This window comes from Mercenaria mercenaria, chromosome 1, assembly GCF_021730395.1.
Source record: "Mercenaria mercenaria strain notata chromosome 1, MADL_Memer_1, whole genome shotgun sequence".
In the NCBI taxonomy this organism is placed as follows: domain Eukaryota; kingdom Metazoa; phylum Mollusca; class Bivalvia; order Venerida; family Veneridae; genus Mercenaria; species Mercenaria mercenaria.
Genome location: NC_069361.1, coordinates 115,822,346 through 115,842,148, shown reverse-complemented (window position 1 = coordinate 115,842,148; position 19,803 = coordinate 115,822,346). Strand labels below are relative to the sequence as shown.

General features: G+C 35.5%; 2 protein-coding genes and 1 long non-coding RNA gene across 5 annotated transcripts in view; 2 read left to right on the top strand and 1 right to left on the bottom strand.

The window, feature by feature from the left end:
- Nucleotides 1-19,803, bottom strand: part of LOC123526158 (kelch-like protein 28) — a 71,215-nt gene that overhangs the window by 23,493 nt on the left and 27,919 nt on the right. The window lies entirely within an intron of this gene.
- The window catches only part of LOC123526151 (protein YIPF4-like), a 63,176-nt gene continuing 43,919 nt past the window's right edge, over nucleotides 547-19,803 (top strand). Inside the window, exons 1-6 of one of the 3 annotated variants that reach the window (XR_008366725.1) lie at nucleotides 554-753; nucleotides 9,031-9,202; nucleotides 10,602-10,679; nucleotides 11,054-11,167; nucleotides 13,552-16,198; nucleotides 16,373-17,854. Coding sequence is in view for 2 of the 3 variants with exons in the window: in XM_053521485.1 (XP_053377460.1) it covers nucleotides 632-753; nucleotides 9,031-9,202; nucleotides 10,602-10,679; nucleotides 11,054-11,167; nucleotides 13,552-13,689 (624 nt within the window). In the remaining variant the exon portion in view is untranslated. Of the gene's footprint in view, nucleotides 754-9,030; nucleotides 9,203-10,601; nucleotides 10,680-11,053; nucleotides 11,168-13,551; nucleotides 17,855-19,803 lie in introns of those variants that run through there. The other 2 variants (XM_053521485.1, XM_053521489.1) reach the window with 2 other exon arrangements.
- LOC128547886 (uncharacterized) lies at nucleotides 2,653-7,333 on the top strand. Its single transcript, XR_008366744.1, has 2 exons — nucleotides 2,653-4,992; nucleotides 7,134-7,333. It is a non-coding gene; the product is annotated as an uncharacterized LOC128547886 (long non-coding RNA).

The following is a 19,803-nucleotide window of genomic DNA, read 5'->3' as shown; positions in this document are numbered from 1 at the left end:
ATACCATAAGTAAGGCGCATTCATGTAACAAAATGAAATAAAAATCAATGTTCCTACACTTGGAAAGTACTTAAAATTTGGCTTCAAAGTTAAAAAAAAATGTTTGTGTGAATTTCAATTACATTATTCTAGTCACAGAAAGTGTCTGTAATAATATTATGTTTCTAAAGTCTGGGTTTTGAAAGATACAAGTAAAATTACGTGGATTTAAGGAAATTACTGAAAGTAAGATACTTTTTAAAGCTAGGTGACTAAGTCAAAAAGAGAATGTAATTATGTAGCCAATATAATATAAATCCCTACTGCTTTGTAAATAGTAAGTAATAATAAATTACTATCATTAGTATCAATTGAAATAAACAGAATCAGAATGTCGGTCATACGCAATGGGCAGTGTAGTTGGAATGAATTCCTATAATCAGTCATAATTGATCAAGTTTTAAGTTTAATATTCACTCTTTTAAACAATTGCAGTATAAAGCTTCGTTGAAGAAAGTGTTTTATTAATGAAAATATAAAAGAATTGTGTTTCATTATAAAGACTAAACCATCATAAAATCAATGTTTATAGTACATATTTTCAGCCACGAATGACCTGGAAGGTACAATTCCTACAGCAGACAGTAAATCAATGCCTGGATCAGCATATGGTGTAAAAAATCGTGGAAAAGCATCCCAGTTTCTGGACAGTAAAGGGTTTGGTTGGTTGCTGGAGGAGGAGGACATGGATCAGGAAGATCTGGAACCACTACTGTAAGATCATTTAGTTGTACTGTGTAACACAGTCTTCTGTGAATGAAAATACTAGATGGAAAGTTATAAAACTGAGGAATGGAGACCAGTCTGTGTATTCTGTTTTGCCATTAATCTGTTATAAAATTGATCTAAGAAACAACTTTTTGAGACTGGTCTTCAAACAGAATTACAACCTTGAACCCTGCCCTACATATGTTTTTAGCTCACCAGTCACGAAGTGACAAGGTGAGCCATTGTGACCGCTTGATGTCCGTCATCCATCAACAATTTCTAAAAAAATCTTCTTCTTAAAAACCACTGGGCAGAATTACACCAAACTTCATAGGAATGATCCTTGGGTGGTCCCCTTTCAAAATTTTTCAAAGAATTAAATTACATTACAGAAATCTGGTTGCCATGGCAACCGAAAGGAAAAACTTAAAAAATCTTCTTGTCCAAAACCGCAGGTCATACGGCTTTGATATTTGGTATGCGGCATCATCTAGTGGTCCTCTACCAAGATTTTTCAAATTATCCCCCTAGGGTCAAATATGGCCCCGCCCTGGGGGTCGCATGGTTTACATAGACTTATATAGGGAAAATTTTGAAAATCTTCTTGTCCAAAACCACAAGGCATAGAGCCTTGATATTTAGCATATGACATCATCTAATGGTCCTCTATTTAGATTGTTCAAATTATGCCCCTAGGGTGAAAAGAGGCCCCGCCCCGGGTGTCCTAAATTTTACATAGACATATATAGGAAAAACATTTAAAAATCTTCTTGTCTGAAACCACAATATCTAAGCCTTTGATATTTGGTATGTAGCATTGCCTTGTGGCCCTCTACCAAAATTGTTCAAATTATGCCCCTTGGGTGAAAGGAGGCCCTGCCCCCAAGCTTTGCATAGTCCTGTATAGAAATTTTTTATGCCCCCGAAGGGAGGCATATAGTTTTTGAACCGTCTGTCTGTCAGTCTGTCCGTCTGTCGGTCTGTCTGCATTTTTCGTGTCCGGTCCATATCTTTGTCATCGATGGATGGATTTTCAAATAACTTGGCATGAATGTGTACCACAGTAAGACGACGTGTTGCACGCAAGACCCAGGTCCGTAGCTCAAAGGTCAAGGTCACACTTAGACATTAAAGGTTATTGCATTGATGGGCGTGTCCGGTCCATATCTTTGTCATCGATGGATGGATTTTCAAATAACTTGGCATGAATGTGTACCACAGTAAGACGACATGTCACGCGCAAGACCCAGGTCCGTAGCTCAAAGGTCAAGGTCACACTTAGACATTAAGGGTTATTGCATTGATGGGCGTGTCCGGTCCATATCTTTGTCATCGATGGATGGATTTTCAAATAACTTGGCATGAATGTGTACCACAGTAAGACGACGTGTCGCGCGCAAGACCCAGGTCCGTATCTCAAAGGTCAAGGTCACACTTAGACATTAAGGGATAGTGCATTGATGGGCGTGTCCGGTCCATATCTTTGTCATCGATGGATGGATTTTCAAATAACTTGGCATGAATGTGTACCACAGTAAGACGACGTGTCATGCGCAAGACTCAGGTCCGTAGCTCAAAGGTCAAGGTCACACTTAGATGTTGAAGGTCTTTTTTCATGATAGTGCATTGATGGGTGTGTCCGGTCCATATCTTTGTCATTCATGCATGGATTTTAAAATAACCCGTCCCTAGATTTACCACCTAATGCCACTCTTTGCCACTTATTTCCATGAAAAACGGGTGGCAGTTGGTGGAAATAGGTGGCATTAGTTGGCGTTTGGTGTAATTCAGCTCTTTTTTCACCTAAGTGGTAAATTTGCCACCAAAAGCCACCTTATTTTGGTGGCATTTAGGTGACATTAGGTGTAAATTTGAACATAGTTTTTCATTATGGTGGTAGAAAGGTGTAAATTGGTGGAAAGTAGAACATAGCTTTTTTTCATGGTGGAAATCGAGTGGCGTTTAGTGGAAAATAGGGACTTAGCAAATTTTCTTGGTGGCGAATAGGTGGGAAAAAAACTTAGAAATTTTTGTGATGTTTGATTTAAAAGAGAACTGTAAGACATTGGATTACCCTGTACAAAAATCTTCACATGGACTCAGGTTGGAATCAAGGTATAATGGACACTAAACTTCAAACTTCAGGCCTAATTGACACGGAACCTGACTTTGCTAAAACTGCACATTGACAACAGCTCGTAGAACACAAAATGCTCCCCGCCCCCACTTGATGCATTCAGTAACTGTACAAGAAACAGAAATCATTTGGTCACTGTGCACTGAACGTTTGATGTACTACCTTTAAATCAATAATTACTGGCCATTTACCAGTCATAAGTGACTTCTGTAACCCACCCGCTTAGCTCAGTAGGTAGAGCGTTGGTCTACAGATCGCGGGGTCGCGAGTTCGATCCTCGGGCGGGGCATATGTTCTCCGTGATTATTTGATAAACGACATTGTGTCTGAAATCATTAGTCCTCCACCTCTGATACATGTGGGGAAGTTGGCAGTTACATGCAGAGAACAGGTTTGTACTGGTACAGAATCCAGGAACACTGGTTAGGTTAACTGCCCGCCGTTATATGACTGAAATACTGTTGAAAAACGGCGTTAAACCCAAATCAAACAAACAAAACAAAAAAGTTACTTCTGTATCAAATGTGATCTTAGACCAAAGCATTCTCTAGTTATTGGGCAAAAAAAGTTCTAGTGTTCTGGGTCAATGTGACTTAGACCTTTGACCATTGACTGACCTCAAAATCAGTAGGGGTCCTCTGCCGGTCATGATCAACCTCCCTATGTATTTTCATGATCCTAGGTCAAAGAGTTCTCAAATTAACATCCGGAAACAGCTTAACTGTTCCAGCTCACTGTGACCTTGACCTTTGACCTACTGAACTAAAAATCTACAGGAGTTATCTGCTAGCTATGTTCAACCTTCCCATTCACTTTCATGATCCTAGGCTCAAGATTATTAGAGTTATCATCTGGAAACTGTTTTAACTGTTCCAGGGCGCTGTGATTTTGACCTACTGGCCTCCAAGTCAATATGGGTCACTGCTGGTCATGACCAACCTACATATAAAGTTTCATGATCTTAGGCCCAAGCATTCTTGAGTTATCATCCGGAAACCAATTGGTCAACATACCAAATGACCGACAGACTGACCAACATCTGCAAAACAGTATACCCAGGCCCCGTTTTCAAAGGGTTTCATTAAAATGAGAATAAGTCTATGCTGACACTAGCTGGACAAAAATAATATTCAGAATGGTATACAGAAAATTTTAATTTTCGTTCTTTTGTGAGACAGAATATTTATTGCTTATTATAGCTTTGCATTATTATTATATTCAATGAACGACAGAAAAGGTGGAAAATAGGTGGCAACTAGTGGAAATTGGCTGTACTAGCTGATTCTGAAAAGATCATTTTTAAATGTGTCTGCAGTGTATTATTTCTGCATGAGTGAAAGTTGGTTAAAGATAAGATTAATGATAGATCAAGTTACAAGCTCCCACACTAATGTATAGAAACAACCCCAGGTGGAATTTGGGTTAGTTACGATTTATATATGCAGGCAAACATCAGGTCAGATGCAAAGAAATAGTTCTTGCCTATTCTCTTCATTAATTGAAAAAAAGAAGTGTTTATAAAAAGGATGTTTTTACAATAGCTTTTCAACTTAAGGATTTGACACCTTCTTTAGCTGACCAAGAAAGTGTATGTGTGGAATCAATTTATATGTGTAGTAATAACAAAATTTGAAATCTGGCATTTGATGAGTCAGCCTGGGAGAAACTGGAAACACATTGTGAGAGGTAACAATATTATACTGTTTATTTTTTTTTAATTATTACTGTCTTTAACATTGTCTTAATTATTTACTCTTAACAAATACCTGAATTTGAAACAACTTTTACCAAACTGCTTTGAATTAAAGTCATCAAATCTCCTTTTATGTCTTAGGAAGTTTGGCAGATGGATAAATGCCAGATATATTTTCTGGAATATAGCTCAATCATATTTATAACACTGTTTGTAAAATTGTATCATTTTGTAATTATTTACATTATTGATTAGCACTTAGGATACAATATGTACTTTAAACTGTTCATACCAGGTACCTTCTGTGAAAAAAGTGCAACTTTGTGACATGATATGCCTGCCTGACTGTATATACCTGAGCAGCATACAGCTTATTACTGCATAAAAGAAACATATCAAGATAATTTTGAATCAGGTAAATATTATATGTTTTTATAAAAGCTAATGTTTAAATAACCCTTAATTTTTAAAGAAATACACCAATTAATAGAAATTCCTGGCATATTATATGATAAATATTAATTATAAATGTGATGAAAAACCCAAGTGCTATTATTACCTTTTGCCAAAGGCGGAGGGATATTATTTTTGGCGGTGTCCTTTCTTTTTTAGCTCATCTGATTTTTTGAAAAAAAATGATGAGTTATTGTCATCACTTGAGCGGTTGTCGGCGTCGGCGTCTGCGTCGACGTTGCCTGGTTAAGTTTTATGTTTAGGTCAGCTTTTCTCCTAAACTATCAAAGCTATTGCTTTGAAACTTGGAAGACTTGTTCACCATCATAAGCTGACCCTGTATAGCAAGAAACATAACTCCATCTTGCTTTTTGCAAGATTTATGGCCCCTTTTGTACTTAGAAAATATCAGATTTCTTGGTTAAGTTTTATGTTTAGGTCAACTTTTCTCCTAAACTATCAAAGCTATTGCTTTGAAACTTGGAATACTTGTTCACCATCATAAGCAGACCCTGTACATCAAGAAACATAACTCCATCTTGCTTTTTGCAAGAATTATTGCCCCTTTTGGACTTAGAAAATCAGTTTTCTTGGTTAAGTTTTATGTTTAGGTCAGCTTTTATCCTAAACTATCAAAGCTATTGCTTTAAAACTTGCAACACTTGTTCACCATCATAAGCTGACCCTGTACAGCAAGAAACATAACTCCATCCTGCTTTTTGCAAGATTTATGGCCCCTTTTGGACTTAAAAAATATCAGATTTCTTGGTTAAGTTTTATGTTTAGGTCAACTTTTTCTCTTAAACTATCAAAGCTATTGCTTTGAAACTTGCAACACTTGTTCACCATCATAAGCTGACCCTGTACAGCAAGCAACATAACTCCATCCTGCTTTTTGCAATAATTATTGCCCCTTTTGGACTTAGAAAATCATTTTCTTGGTTGAGTATTATGTTTAAGGCAACTTTTCTCATAAACTATCAAAGCTATTGCTTTAAAACTTGCAATAGTTTTTCACAATCATAAGTGGACACTGTACATCAAGAAACATAACTCTGTCCTGCTTTTTGCAAGAATGATGGCCCTTTTTAGACTTAGAAAATCATGGGTAGGACAATATTTCTATTATACAAAAAAAATCAGATGAGCGTCAGCACCCGCAAGGCGGTGCTCTTGTTATCTGTCGGATTAACTGAAAATGCTTGTAATTGGAAAAATATTTTTATAGCTTTGTCTATAGAATCACTAAACCTCATGTATTTATTATAAGCTCATTAACACTGCTTAACACTGCTCAATTATTTACCTAGTAAAAGAAGTATTTCCCCTTGATTTGGTAAAAAATAGGGATTTTTCCTGCATCTATTGATGGATCTTCATGAAACTTTATAAAAATGTAGATCACTACAGGACAGCATTGCATGTGCAATTTCCATCAGGATCACTTCAGTAACCAAAGTTATTGCCATTTAATTGTTTTTCAATCCATAAATTCCTACATAACAAGTAATCCATTGATAAATATTCATGAAATTTGACACAAGTGTAAATCACTTAGAGCAATGGTGCTTCCACATCTTTAATCAATTCTCAAGTTCTTGTTATTGATTCAAGATGCATATATTTCCACATAACAATGTAACCGTTTGAGTGAATAGAATTTTTTCTACAATGTAGATTTTGAAGAAACTTCTCACAGTTATAATAAAGATGTTGCATATTACTGTGAAATCATTTTTATTCGCGTAGGTCGAATTTTCGCGTATTTCGCGCTAGAACTGATGTGTGAATTTAAGACCGCGCTGTTATTATTTTTTAATTAATTTATTTTTTCATTTATAAATTGAAAATGTGCGAATTAAAGCCCGCGTGAAACAGTCCTTTTTACGTTTGCTTGAAATTTCATGCCAGCGAATTTAAATGATTTCACAATATTTGACATAGATTAAGTTTGTAGAGTTCTTTGTTATGTCAGTGAGTTACAGTTTAGTCTTTCGATTTCATATATTTTCTAAAGGAAATTTACAATTTTCTGCAAAATTATTCAGAATGTTAGAAAAATATATCTATTAATTGATGACATTGTATGGTTTGCTGCTACAGATTGTGTGCTGGAAAAATGGCCTTACATCCAAAGGAGTGAAATTTGGAGAGTCATTCGCCATCTACTTAAGCCATCCTGGAATATGAAAAAATAAGACTGCATTGACAACATCCTGATCCTCGTGTTCAGACCTTTTGTGATTTCTTGTGAAGAGTCTTTGATTTTTCATAAAAATAAAAAATATATTAATATAATTTGATTTTTGCTTACTACTGAGTTTTTTCAGATTCAGCAGGTGCAGACGATTTCCACTAGTTGCCACATATTTTCCTGCTATTGCCAGCTATTTGGTGGCATTTAGTGGAAAATAGGACTGCCACCATAGTGGCGTTTTGGTGAAATTTTGTCTGCTTACTGCCACCTGTTAGGTGGCGATTGGTGGAAGTAAGTGGTGTTTAGTGGAAAATATTTTTACACCATAATGGTGGCATTTTAGTGGTAATTTGTCTAAATACTCCACTTACTGCCACCATGAAGGTGGCTATTGGTGGAATTAAGTGGCAAACAAATTTTCCACCATAATGGTGGCATATTGGTGTAAAACTGTCTAAATACTCCACCTATTGCCACCTAAAGGTGTACACAAGTGGAAAGAGGTGGAATTTAGTGGAAAACGGGTTTGCACTGTCCTGTTCATTTTTTCACCATTTTGGTGGCATTTTAGGTGGCATTTTGGTGGAAAATTGTCTAAATACTCCACCATTGAAAAGGGTGGCATTATAGTGGCAAATCTAGGGACGGGAACTACGCATAAACGTGTGACACAGTAAGACGACATGTCGCACGCAAGACCCAGCTCCGTAGGTCAAAGGTCCTAAACTCGAACATCGGCCATAACTATTCATTTAAAGTGCCATCGGGGGCATGTGTCATCCTATGGAGACAGCTCTTGTTTTAAAATCTTCTTGCCTGAAAGTATAAGGTCTAGGCCTTTGATATTTGGTATGTAGCATTGCCTAGTGGTCCTTTAACAAGATTGTTCAAATTATGCCCCTTGGGTGAAAAGAGGCCCAGCTCGGGGTTACTCATTATATGAGTTATGTAGGAAATAATACTTAAAAAATTGTCTGATCATATTTCCTAGACTGTTTACTTAAAATTACCTGATGACCCAAAGTTGGGGTCGTTGGACTGTGACCTTGACCTACTGACCTACTTTCTTGTTAATTTGGATGACATAATATACAGTTTTGCACACCAATCTTAAAACTGACTTTCAGTGACAGTGAATGTTACCTACTGACCTACTTTTTAATAGTTTAGCATCAGTTTGACATTTGAAACATGTAGCTCATGTTACTCAGGTGAGCGATCCAGGATCATCATGACCCTCTTGTTTTTTTATTAGTCACTGGTGAAGCTTCAGGTAGGCACATTATGCACACGTATAGAAGACCTGTTATCCAATACAGACTAAACATAAGGTCAACAATATTTCAGACTGTACCGCAAGATATCTATGCTTACATATAAGTTTTAACAAAGCAGCACAACAACTCTGGCAGTAAAAAAAGCTTCTAAAGGCAAAAAGCAGTTAGGAAGCTTTTGCTATTTTAGTAAATTGTAACAATCAGTTCCATCGGCTTTGTTTTTGAAAGACATGCAGTCTGCTAATAATATACATGTTTTCTGAAATTTTCTGAAAATGTATGAGGACAAAATGTATGTCATGTATCATGCAAGTGTATTTTAATGATACTAAATGAATACGACACTTCTTGAATTTTGGATTTTTTTTCATTTTGTGGCCTCAAGTGTATTTCTATAGTCAGTTAAGTCCTATTTTAGATATATACTTTAATTTTATCGTCGGGTAATTAAAAGTACAAGAAAACGCAATGAAAATGAAATTTCATACATTTTGTTCAAAAGTTATGTATTTCATATCATTGGCAGTGAAGAGCTTGACATAGACTTGAAGGATATCTACTACAAGTTGAGATGTGTGCTGTTCCCTCTACCACAGCTTGGGTTTAACCGACACATTGTGAGAGAGAATCCAGATTTCTGGGGACCACTTGTTGTCATCTTGTTGTACTCTCTTGTTTCTTTGTATGGACAATTTAGGGTAAACATTTTCTGTTTTCAAGTAATTTTGTATAACCTGTGTGTAGTGATTTACAATCATAGTTAAAATTTCTGTATGCACAGTTACCATAAATACCTTTCTTGCTTATAAAATAACTTTTTGGAGATTTATTTGTCATTTATCCTGTTATGATATGTGTAATTTGAAAAAAGAGCATTTTGCTTTGAGTTAAAAAAAGACAATGGATAGGGTTTCTTGGAGCAGTAATCTCAACCATCTAGGTGTTGGTTTTAGTCCTAGGTAGATCCAAGGAACCACTTTAGACCCCTTGTATACGAGAATGATAAGTCGATGGTAGTATCATTAGTAACTTTCAGTTCAAACAATAGTTAGAGCTGATGGACTTATCTGTGCATCGGCTTTAGCATCAGCGTCTGTGTCCCTATTTGGTTAAGTTTTTGTATGTAAGCTGGTATCTGACAGTAAACACTTGTGGGAATTGATTTAAACTTCACATACTGTGATAAACTGACTTACACTTAACAGGTTCCATAACTTTATTTTGCTTTTTTACAAAAATATGCCCCTTTTTTGACTAAGCAACCCACCCGCTTAGCTCAATAGGGAGAGCACAGATCTGTGGATCGCGGGGTCGTGAGTTCGTTTCCTGGGTGGTCCTATGTTCTCCTTGATGAGTTGATAAGAGACTTGTGTCTGAAATCATTCGTCCTCCACCTCTGATTTATGTGGGGAAGTTGGCAGTTACTTGCGGAGAACAGGTTTGTACTGGTACAGAATCCAGGAACTCTGGTTAAGTTAACTGCCATTACATAACTGAAGTACTGTTGAAAAATGGCGTTAAACCCAAAACAAATAAACAAATTTTTTGACTTAGCAATTTTGGTTCAGTCTTTGAATGTAAGCTGGTATCTCAGTACCCACAAATGGGAATGGTTGAAACTTCACACACTTGTTCACTGTGATGATCTGACATTGCACAGGTTCCATAATTCTTCTTTGTATTTTCTCAAAATTATGCCCCGTTATTCATTCATTTGTCAAGTCTGTAGAATAGTCTTTGCTGTCCTCCAACAGTTTTTGTTTAAAAAAAATTCTCCCTTTTTAATTGTGCTAAATCTTTTATACTAAGGAGAATGACATTAAAACCATTGAAGAAAATTTAATAGCACTTGTTTACTTTATTTTCACCATTTTTATAACATTTTATGTTTTAAGATCTTTTTGTCTTGAAATATAGTTAATAGTAGTTAAGACGATACGGTAAGTATTATTTACTACCATTTAAACTTTTAAAACAATACTTTAAGGGCGGAGATGGGGGTATGAATCACCCTTAGCGATAGCTGTAGATAGAGTTATGTGACAATATTTTCATATTTGCAGCACACAGATAATTACTTTTCACCTATTGTTGCAGGTTGTATCATGGATCATTACTATTTGGATATTTGGATCACTCATTATTTTCATGTTGGCAAGAGTGTTAGGTGGAGAGGTAAGTCAAATGCTATTGATTGATGTCTCTGCATTGTCAAGAATTAAAAGGGAGATTTTATGATTTTAGAATTTTCACCTCATTTTGTTGCCTTTAGTTGAGATGGGGAATTATACATATTCAGAACAATTTAGCTTTTTTGAGATGAACAAATGAAAATTGTTGAAATTCCATTTTCATATTCTGCTCGAAAAAATTATAAAACAAGATATTACCGGTAGATTTTACAGATAAGCATGTGAAGTTGTAAGCTTTATAATTTTCCCTCATTGACTTTAATTTGACTGAGAAATTGAAGTTTTGTTACTTATTCACAGAAGAATCCTACCCTCTCATACATCACACTTACCTTACTTGATGTTAAATGTTTTCAGGTTTCATATTCACAGTGCCTAGGTGTTGTGGGATATTCTGTGTTGCCATTGGTTATTACTGCGCTGATTCTGCCATTGTTTAAAGCATTTCATTACGTTGCTCTTTTATTAAAGGTGAGAAAAAATGTTTCTTACAGTTCATTTACTATTTCTTCAGAGTTCTGTTTTATCCTACCTGTTTTGTTAAGCTAAGAGAGCAAAAAATATCGCATTTGATTCCCTGGACTGAAGAAAATGAATTTTAAATTATCTGTCCTCCACAAGTTGCAGGACAGTTGTTAATGCATCAGATTCTGTACACAGAAGATGATGCTTCTGAAATTACTTGTTTTCCACAAAAGATAAATACGGGAACTTTGTCAGTTATTTGCAGTCCAAAACAAGTTGATATTGGTAGGAAATCCAGGAACATTGGTCAGCTCTTGTCTAACCTAGTAGTGTTGAAATGGCGTTAAATATCAAATGCACAGTGTGTTAAGTACACTTGATATCTGTACCTTTAAAGAATTCCGAAGGACATCTGAAAACTGACTTTGCAATAAAGGTCAGTTGATAACAAAGGTGTATTTTTCCCATAAAAAACTATAATGAAAATTGACTGAAAAAACAATGATTTCTGATTGGTCAGATAAAAAATATGAAGTACAAGACGGTTGACCGTATCAGTTTTATTGGCTGAATTTTATTCGCTCACCTGTCACATAGTGACAAGGTCAGCTTTTGTGATCACCCTTCATTATGGACGGGTGGACAGATTAGCTCAGTGGTTTGCACGCTAGCTTTCCAATCCAGAGGTCCGGGGTTCGATCCCCGACAGATGCCTCAGGAATTTTCAGAAATGCTTTTCAGTGTTTCCCACCCAACTAGAGGTGTGTACTGGTCAGAAACCCAGGCAATCCTCGCGTGTACTGGTGCTATACACCGGGCACGTTAAAGAACCAAGGGGTCTATTCAAAAAGAGCTAGGGTCTGGTACCCGGATTCCCTTGTATCTCAATATCTGTCTCTTCAACTAGTCTGCACCTGTCAGACACTTGTAAATAATGGTGGTGATAGTGTAAATATGTAAATAATGGCGAAGGTGATATATGGTGAATGATTCATTGATTACGCATCAGTGCGGTTCTCCTACGAAGGATGGAAAGGATTAATACATAACATATGGCCCCTTAAAGGGCCAAAATTTGCTATTTTTGGCTTGTTAACACAATAGAGACCACATTTTGCAATTGATTTAAATCAAACTTGCACATAACTTGTATTGGCATAATATCTTGGTTCCTTTCAAAAACTGGCCAGATCCCATCATGGGTTATAGCCTCTTAAAGGGCCAAAATTTGCTATTTTGGCTTTTACAGCCATATAGAGACTTCATTTATGGTTTGATTTGGTTCAAACTTGCAAAATATCTTGAATAACAATAGGTCTTGGATTCCATGATGAATCGGTCAGATCCAATTATAGGTTTCAGAGTTACAGCCCCTGATTGACCCCTAAAAGAGACAAATTTGTTCATTTTTACCTTGTGAACATGATAGAAGTGACATTTTACATTGGATTTTAACCACACTTACACACAACTTAATTCACAATAAGGTCTCGATTCCTTTCAAAAACGGGCTAGATTCCTTAATGAGTTCTTGAGTTACTGGCCCTGAAAGGGGCAAAATTTACTATTTTGGCCCTTTCAGCCATATAGAGTTTCATTTATGCCTTGATTTGATACAAACTTGCACAGAATGTTTATCTTGATGATTTCTAGGCCAGATTAGAAACTGGGTCACGTGGGGTCAAAATCTAGGTCACCAGGTCAAATCAATGGAAAAGCTTGTTAACACCCTAGAGGCCACATTTATGACCACATCTTCATGAAACTTGGTCAGAATGTTTATCTTGCTGATTCCTATGCCAGATTTAAAACTGGGTCATATGGGGTCAAAAATTAGGTCACCAGGTCAAATCAAAGGAAAAGCTTGTTAACACTCTTGAGGCCACATTTATGACCTTATCTTCATGAAACTTGGTAAAAATGTTTATCTAGATGATTCCTAGGCCATGTTCGAAACTCGTTCATGTGGGGTCTAAAACTAGGTCATCACTCAAATCAAAGGAAAAGCTTGTTAACACTGTAGAGGCCCTATTTATGACCCTATCTTCATGAAACTTGGTCAGAATGTGTATCTTGATGATTCCAAGGCCAAGTTTAACAGGTGAGCCATATAGGGTCATCAGTGACCCTCTTGTTAGGATACAGTAATACCTCGAAAAATATGCTTCAATGAATTTCTACATTGTAGAACAGTATTTGTTTCAAACATGCAGAACTGCCTTTCAGTTCAGTCAAATTTGAAATGGAACCATTTAAAGCCAATTTATAGGTTTCATTTTCGGTAAAAAGTGGATTTTGACAGTGAAGACAGCCTTTGGTGATAAAGACCATTTTTAGGTCTTCATAGTCAGGTTGTTATATATAAAACTGTTTTTTATTTATGCTTTCAGTTGCTTGGAGTATTATGGGCAGCATTCAGTGCGGGATCGTTGCTGTGTGTACAGGAACTTCAACAGAAACGACCATTGTTACTGTACCCAATATTTTTACTGTATATTTACTTTTTCTCATTGTATACTGGAGCATGAAAGAATCTCACACAAGGAATCAAGCTCAGACAAATGCAACACCTTTGGATTTGTTCTGTATTTATGTGAATTATGGTAACCTTTGATTGAGATTTCAAATGAGTTGTCATAAGAGAATTAATAGTAAAACACCCAATGTTGTGTTCATTTTAATTCTTCATGGAAGACTGCACTTTTGTTTAGAAAGACATTTTATAGATACATTTGTGCATAATAATTATTAAAGAAAGACTTAAAACCAACATTAAAACTGCAGGAAATGAATACAGTTAGGCATATTACCATGGTCTAAAGTTAGGTACTTGACATTTGAGTTAAAAGATACTGCTGGTTTATTAAAAATAAGGGTGCACTTGTAACGGAATTTGAATAAAATCCTGTTTCAATTTCTAGGGCTTAAAATTAAAGCTTAAATAATTCTGCAGGAAGGTAATCCACAGCAGGTAGAATTGGCAAGCTCATAATGACAGTATATACAGTTACAATATATATATATATTATTAGTTAAGCTCGAGCCTGATATGGATTTTCGAGACAGCGTATATCCCGTATCCTGTCAACAACAAGCAGTGTAACGATTTTATCTTGCCGACTACCCTTTACTTACATGCTATAATCAACACATTTTGTAAATTAACAAAGCTACTTACTGTGCAGACTGGAATCCTACAAATCAATTGTTTGGTCATCACTAGTTGATTTACACCAGCCATAAAATGCACAATGACCTGTGTTTTGGTTAAATCAAAAAACACAAAAGCTCATTTACACAGGTTATGAACTGGTTTAGATTAGAAACACTAAAAAACTTCTTGTTCCATCCTTTCGAAAGTTACCAGATATCACGATGTCATAAATGTCTTGATACTTCGGCTTTCATCCCGTTTCCTGATAAATCATTTATCTTGCACGTAGATTAAATGATCTTACAACAAACTGCTGAGTAACAAATATGTCAATTCCTTTATTTCACGATGATTTAACTATTTAACTTCCAAAACAAGATTTCAACGTCCGTGTATTCCATACAGAGTTATTCCGCTTTTACGGCTAACTTTTGTCAAACTTCATGAGCCTCAACTTAAGTAGCATGAAATTGGCAAGAAAACACTAAATTTACTCTCGGAAATGATACTATCACTGGAGCTAATAAATAATCTGGCTTGATTCAATTAAGCCAGCAGTGTGGCAGCCATTTTGTTTTAATCAGAATTCATATCTGAAATATACTAGCAGGATATGGAATATACCCTGTCTCCACGTGACGTCTATTGACAAATAGAAATGCAAGAAACTTGTAGGAGGCAAGATAAATATATGTACATGAGGGATTATATAGTATATTTGTAGATGAAATTTAGTTTTGTTCATGCCATATTTCATCAAAAAATGTTTTCTGTAATTCATATACCAGTGGGTGTGTAAAGAAAATTAATTGTTAAATGATAGAATTTTTCAATCATGTGACATTGTATAAACTGTTTTATCAATTTCTATAGATTTTCATTTAAACTTTGATTTTCTTCAAATAAATATTTTCAGTCATTATCCATAACATATTGTCACATAAGCGCAAAAAGTGCATTGACATGTAGAAGCACTTGTCCACTTTTTGCATTCAGGTGATGAGTGATGATAATGTACATAATGCTGGCAAATCATGTCTCTTTAAAATTTTTACAAGTTTACAACTTCAGGGTAAATTAAGTCTTACTTTGAAATTACAGAAAGGCCAAAACTATTTAAACAGTTTTCCTTGTTTATGTTTTTTTTTTATATTAAGTTTATTGATACAGAATTGTTTGCTTAATGAACTATTAGATTGTTCCTCAGATTTTACCCTGTTTCACTATTCTGTATTGAAAAGATCCAGCCTTATCTAATCTTAAACTCTGGTTAAATACATTGGCAATCTGCAGCTTTTTCTGTTTGGGAATTTATCTTTTAATCTTTACCAGTTCAGAAAATTATTTGCAAATGAGAGAGACATTGAACAAACAAAGTTGTCCCAATTTTTTTTTTCTCAGCATTTCTCAAAACAGTTTTATGAGTATTATCAAATGCAAATAATGAAGGATATGAAAAATTTGAATTAGACTTCTAAAGAATGCCTTAATTACGTTGTTTGACCTAGATGGCATCCCTGTTCAAAGGAAAATGCTCTTTGAACCTTTTAAAAAAATGGAAGAATTATTTTTTAATACTGTGAAATCATTAAAATTCGCTGACATGAAATTTCGCGCAAACGTGAAATAGGACTGTTTCGCGCGGGCTTTAATTCGCGCATTTTCAGTTTTAGTAATAAAAAAATAAAATTAAAAAATAATAATAGCGCGGTCTTAAATTCGCGCATTGGTCCTAGCGCGAAATATGCAAAAATTTGTCCTACGCGAAATAAAATTACTTCACAGTATGGCTAGAGTTAACACTAGTTTTTTAGCTCCACTATTCGGAGAATAGGGGGGCTATACTACTCGCCCAAGCGTCGGCCTTGGCGTGACCCTTCTTGGTTTAAGTTTTTCGGCAACCTTTGTTTTTCTGTCATATCTTTGTTACTATTGCTTATATCTTACTGTAACTTCACATAACATTGTCCAGTGTACAAACAATGTATGTGTAGGGGCTGAGCCAATTATACCCAAGGTCAAGGTCACCAAGCTGTTATACTTAAGTTATTTTTAAGGTTAAAGTTTTTCGGCAACCTTTGTTTTTCTGTCATATCTTTGTAACTATTGCTTATATCTTACTGTAACTTCACATAAACATTGTCCAGTATGCAAACAAAATATGTACAGGGACTGGGCCCATTTTATCCAAGGTCAAGGTCACCAAGGTCTTATACTTAGGTTATTTTTAAGGTTAAAGTTTTTCGGCAACCTTTGTTTTTCTGTCATATCATTGTTACTTTTGCCTATACCTTACTGGAAGTTCTTATAAACATTGTCCAGTATGCAAACAAAATATGTGTAGGGGCTGAGCCCATTATACCCAGGTTCAAGGTCACCAAGCTGTTATACATAGGTTTTTTATAAGGTTAAAGTTTTTCGGCAACTTTTGTTTTTCTGTCATATCTTTGTTACTTTTGCTTATACCTTACTGGAAGTTCTCATAAACATTGTCCAGCATGCAAACATAGTATATGCAGGGGCTGGGCCCATTATACTCAAGGTCAAGGTCACCAAGGAATTATACTTGGAATTATTTTCATGTTAAATTTTTTCGAAAGCTTTATTAATAGACATATCCTTGGTACTTTAAAAGATAATGACTTGAAATTAAAAATATTTGTTTATAATCATCATCTGCATTCGTGGTTACATACCCCATAACTCTAGTTGTATTTTTTACAGAACTATGCCCCTTTTGTACTTAAACTTTTTTTTGCAATCTTTGCTTTCTGGATATTACTTTAATGCAATATAAGATAAAGACTTGAAACTTAAAATGTATCTTTATCACCATCATCTGCATAAGTGGTGACAATCCCCATAACTCTGATTTGTATTTTTTGACCAAATTATGCCCCTTTTATACTTTTCTTTTTTTAACAAACTTCGTTTTCTGGACATAACTTTGGTACTATATAAGATAATGACTTGAAACTGAAAATATATCTTTACCATTGTCATCTGCACTTGTTTTAACAATCCTAATAACTCTAATTTGTGTATTTGATGGAATTATGCCCCTTGGTGTATCTTCTTTTTATAGTGGAGGTCTCTTATTCAGACATATTTTCATTTTACTGTCAAATCCCCGAATAGTGGAGCGCGCTGTTTTACAGACAGCTCTTGTTAATTGATCCTATTAACCAATTATTATTGTATTCTTTTGTGCAAGGTTTTTGTTATTTGTCATATTGAAAATTCTACAGTTTCTGTTGAACATGCACTAAAACAGATTTGATATTTGCATTCATAAAACGTGGTTTTATGGGCACCATAAAAATACTAAAGACTGCATCAGTAAACCACATACTTCAGATCATTCAACTGACTGATAGAATGGAAACTATTTATAGAATGGAAACTATTTTCACTTTAAGATGTAGAAGTTATGTCTTCCAAAGACTGACAGTATGAATTCTTCTGACAATAAAAAGACAATATTTATATTTCATATTGTACATATTAAAACATGCTGTGATAATAAATGTAACATTGTACAGAGGCTTTGTTTGCTTTTAACATCTCTGGAATAAATATGTCCAAACATACATTTGAACTTGTTTTCCGAGTGTAATCTATATGTTGTCTTGAATATTGTCTTAAAATAGTTACGTCGCCTCTAAATTTTGTGGAGACTGGTGCTGTTAGTCAGGTTATTACAAATTGTGTCTATATCTTTTACTCCCTTGATACTTGAACAACTGTTGGCCATAATCAGAGGATATACAGAAGGCAACTTTCAGCCATGTGTTTCAAGGTCAGTGTCATACAAAAGGTCAAAAGTCAAAAGGTAGGTAAGTGTTTCCTGTCTGCTCGTTATCATTTAAACTTTGCCAAAATGAGATGACTTGCAGAACACAAGTTTCAAGGTCAAAAGTTATACTGTGAAAAGACAATAGGCAGTATTTTGTGTCTTCATATCTTTTCATCTCTTGTTTGCCATAACAAGACAACCTGAAGAACAAAATTTCAGCCATGTTGGTTCAAGGTTAAGGTCAAACAGTGAGATCAAAGGTCAAAAGACAAGGTTTTGTTAGCTCAATATCATGAACCCCTTGAAAGGATTTTACTTTCAGTCCTGTTGATTCCAGGTCAAGGTTGTATGAATTCAGAGTTCAGATAGGCAGTTTTTAAAGTCCACATAAAATCTCTTCATCAATTTATGTCCAGCCCGCTTGCAGTCAACCGGGCATAGTCTTCGTATTGACTGATGTACCTGCTATCTTGTCTGGACTAAACGTTCATATAGACAGCTTCCATACCTCGTTTTTATTTCGATGTAAATGAAATGTGGAACCAAAATTTGTAGTCATGTTTGGCGCCATATAACCTATACTGTGTTGGTGCCCGTAAAACCCAAATAAATCATATAGACAGCATGATGTATGCACAATCGATGTCTCTTGCTCAAAGGTCAATGTCGCAGTAAGAGGCAAAAGGCCATGCCTGATCTTGTCCAGACTGTAAATTAAGACAGTCATGTAGTTTTCCTTTTTATAAAAAATGCAGAAATATTTGCTTCAGTGAGACAGCATGTTACATGCAAGACTCAGACCACTATCTCAAAGATCGAATCGGCACATTAGGGTCAAGGGTCATGTCTAATCTTGTTGGCACTGTAATTTTGACTGCATGGATCAATCTTAGTAAGTAGCATAAATGTTTGCTTTGACATGTTTTTTTGTGTGCAAGACCTAGACTTGATAGTCGTCTCTGAAGTCCAGATCACACTTTGTATGTTCTGCAGGAGCGACAGGTGACGGTGCATGTAATTGGAACATGGGTTCCGTATACAACCTTAGGTGACACAATTACCAACCCCAATGGATCAATGAGTTGAGGGTATGAATGTAACACAAAGGGCCAATAGATCTACTGTCCGATCCACTGTATTTAGTTAGACTATTCAAAGAATAGTCCACCTATTCTACTCACACTGGCGTTGGCGTCACACCTTGGTTAAAGATTTGCATGCAAGTACGTAATTATGGCTATCATTTAAAGACATATAGCTTTGAAACTTATTTATTCTTTTTCTAGGTCAATAACCAACCTCACTGGGTCAAGTCACATAACTCTGACATGTATTTTAGCCAAATTATGCCCCCTTTTGGACTTAAAAAATTCTTGTTAAAGTTTTACAGGCATGTTACTACATGTATCTCCAAAACTAATGCAGATATTGAATTGAAACTCCACAGATGTCTTCAAGGTTATAAAACTAGGTGATAGCATCAAGTCCCATAACTCTGACATGCATTTTGGCCAATCAGTTATGCCCCCTTTTGGACTTAGAAAATCCTGGTCAAAGTTTTGTGTACAAATACATATAGCTATTACTTAAAGGCATATAGCTTTGAAACTATTTTTTTCTTTTTCTAGGTCAATTTCCAAACTCACTTAGTAAAGTCCCATAACTCTGACATGTATTTTGGGCAAATTATGT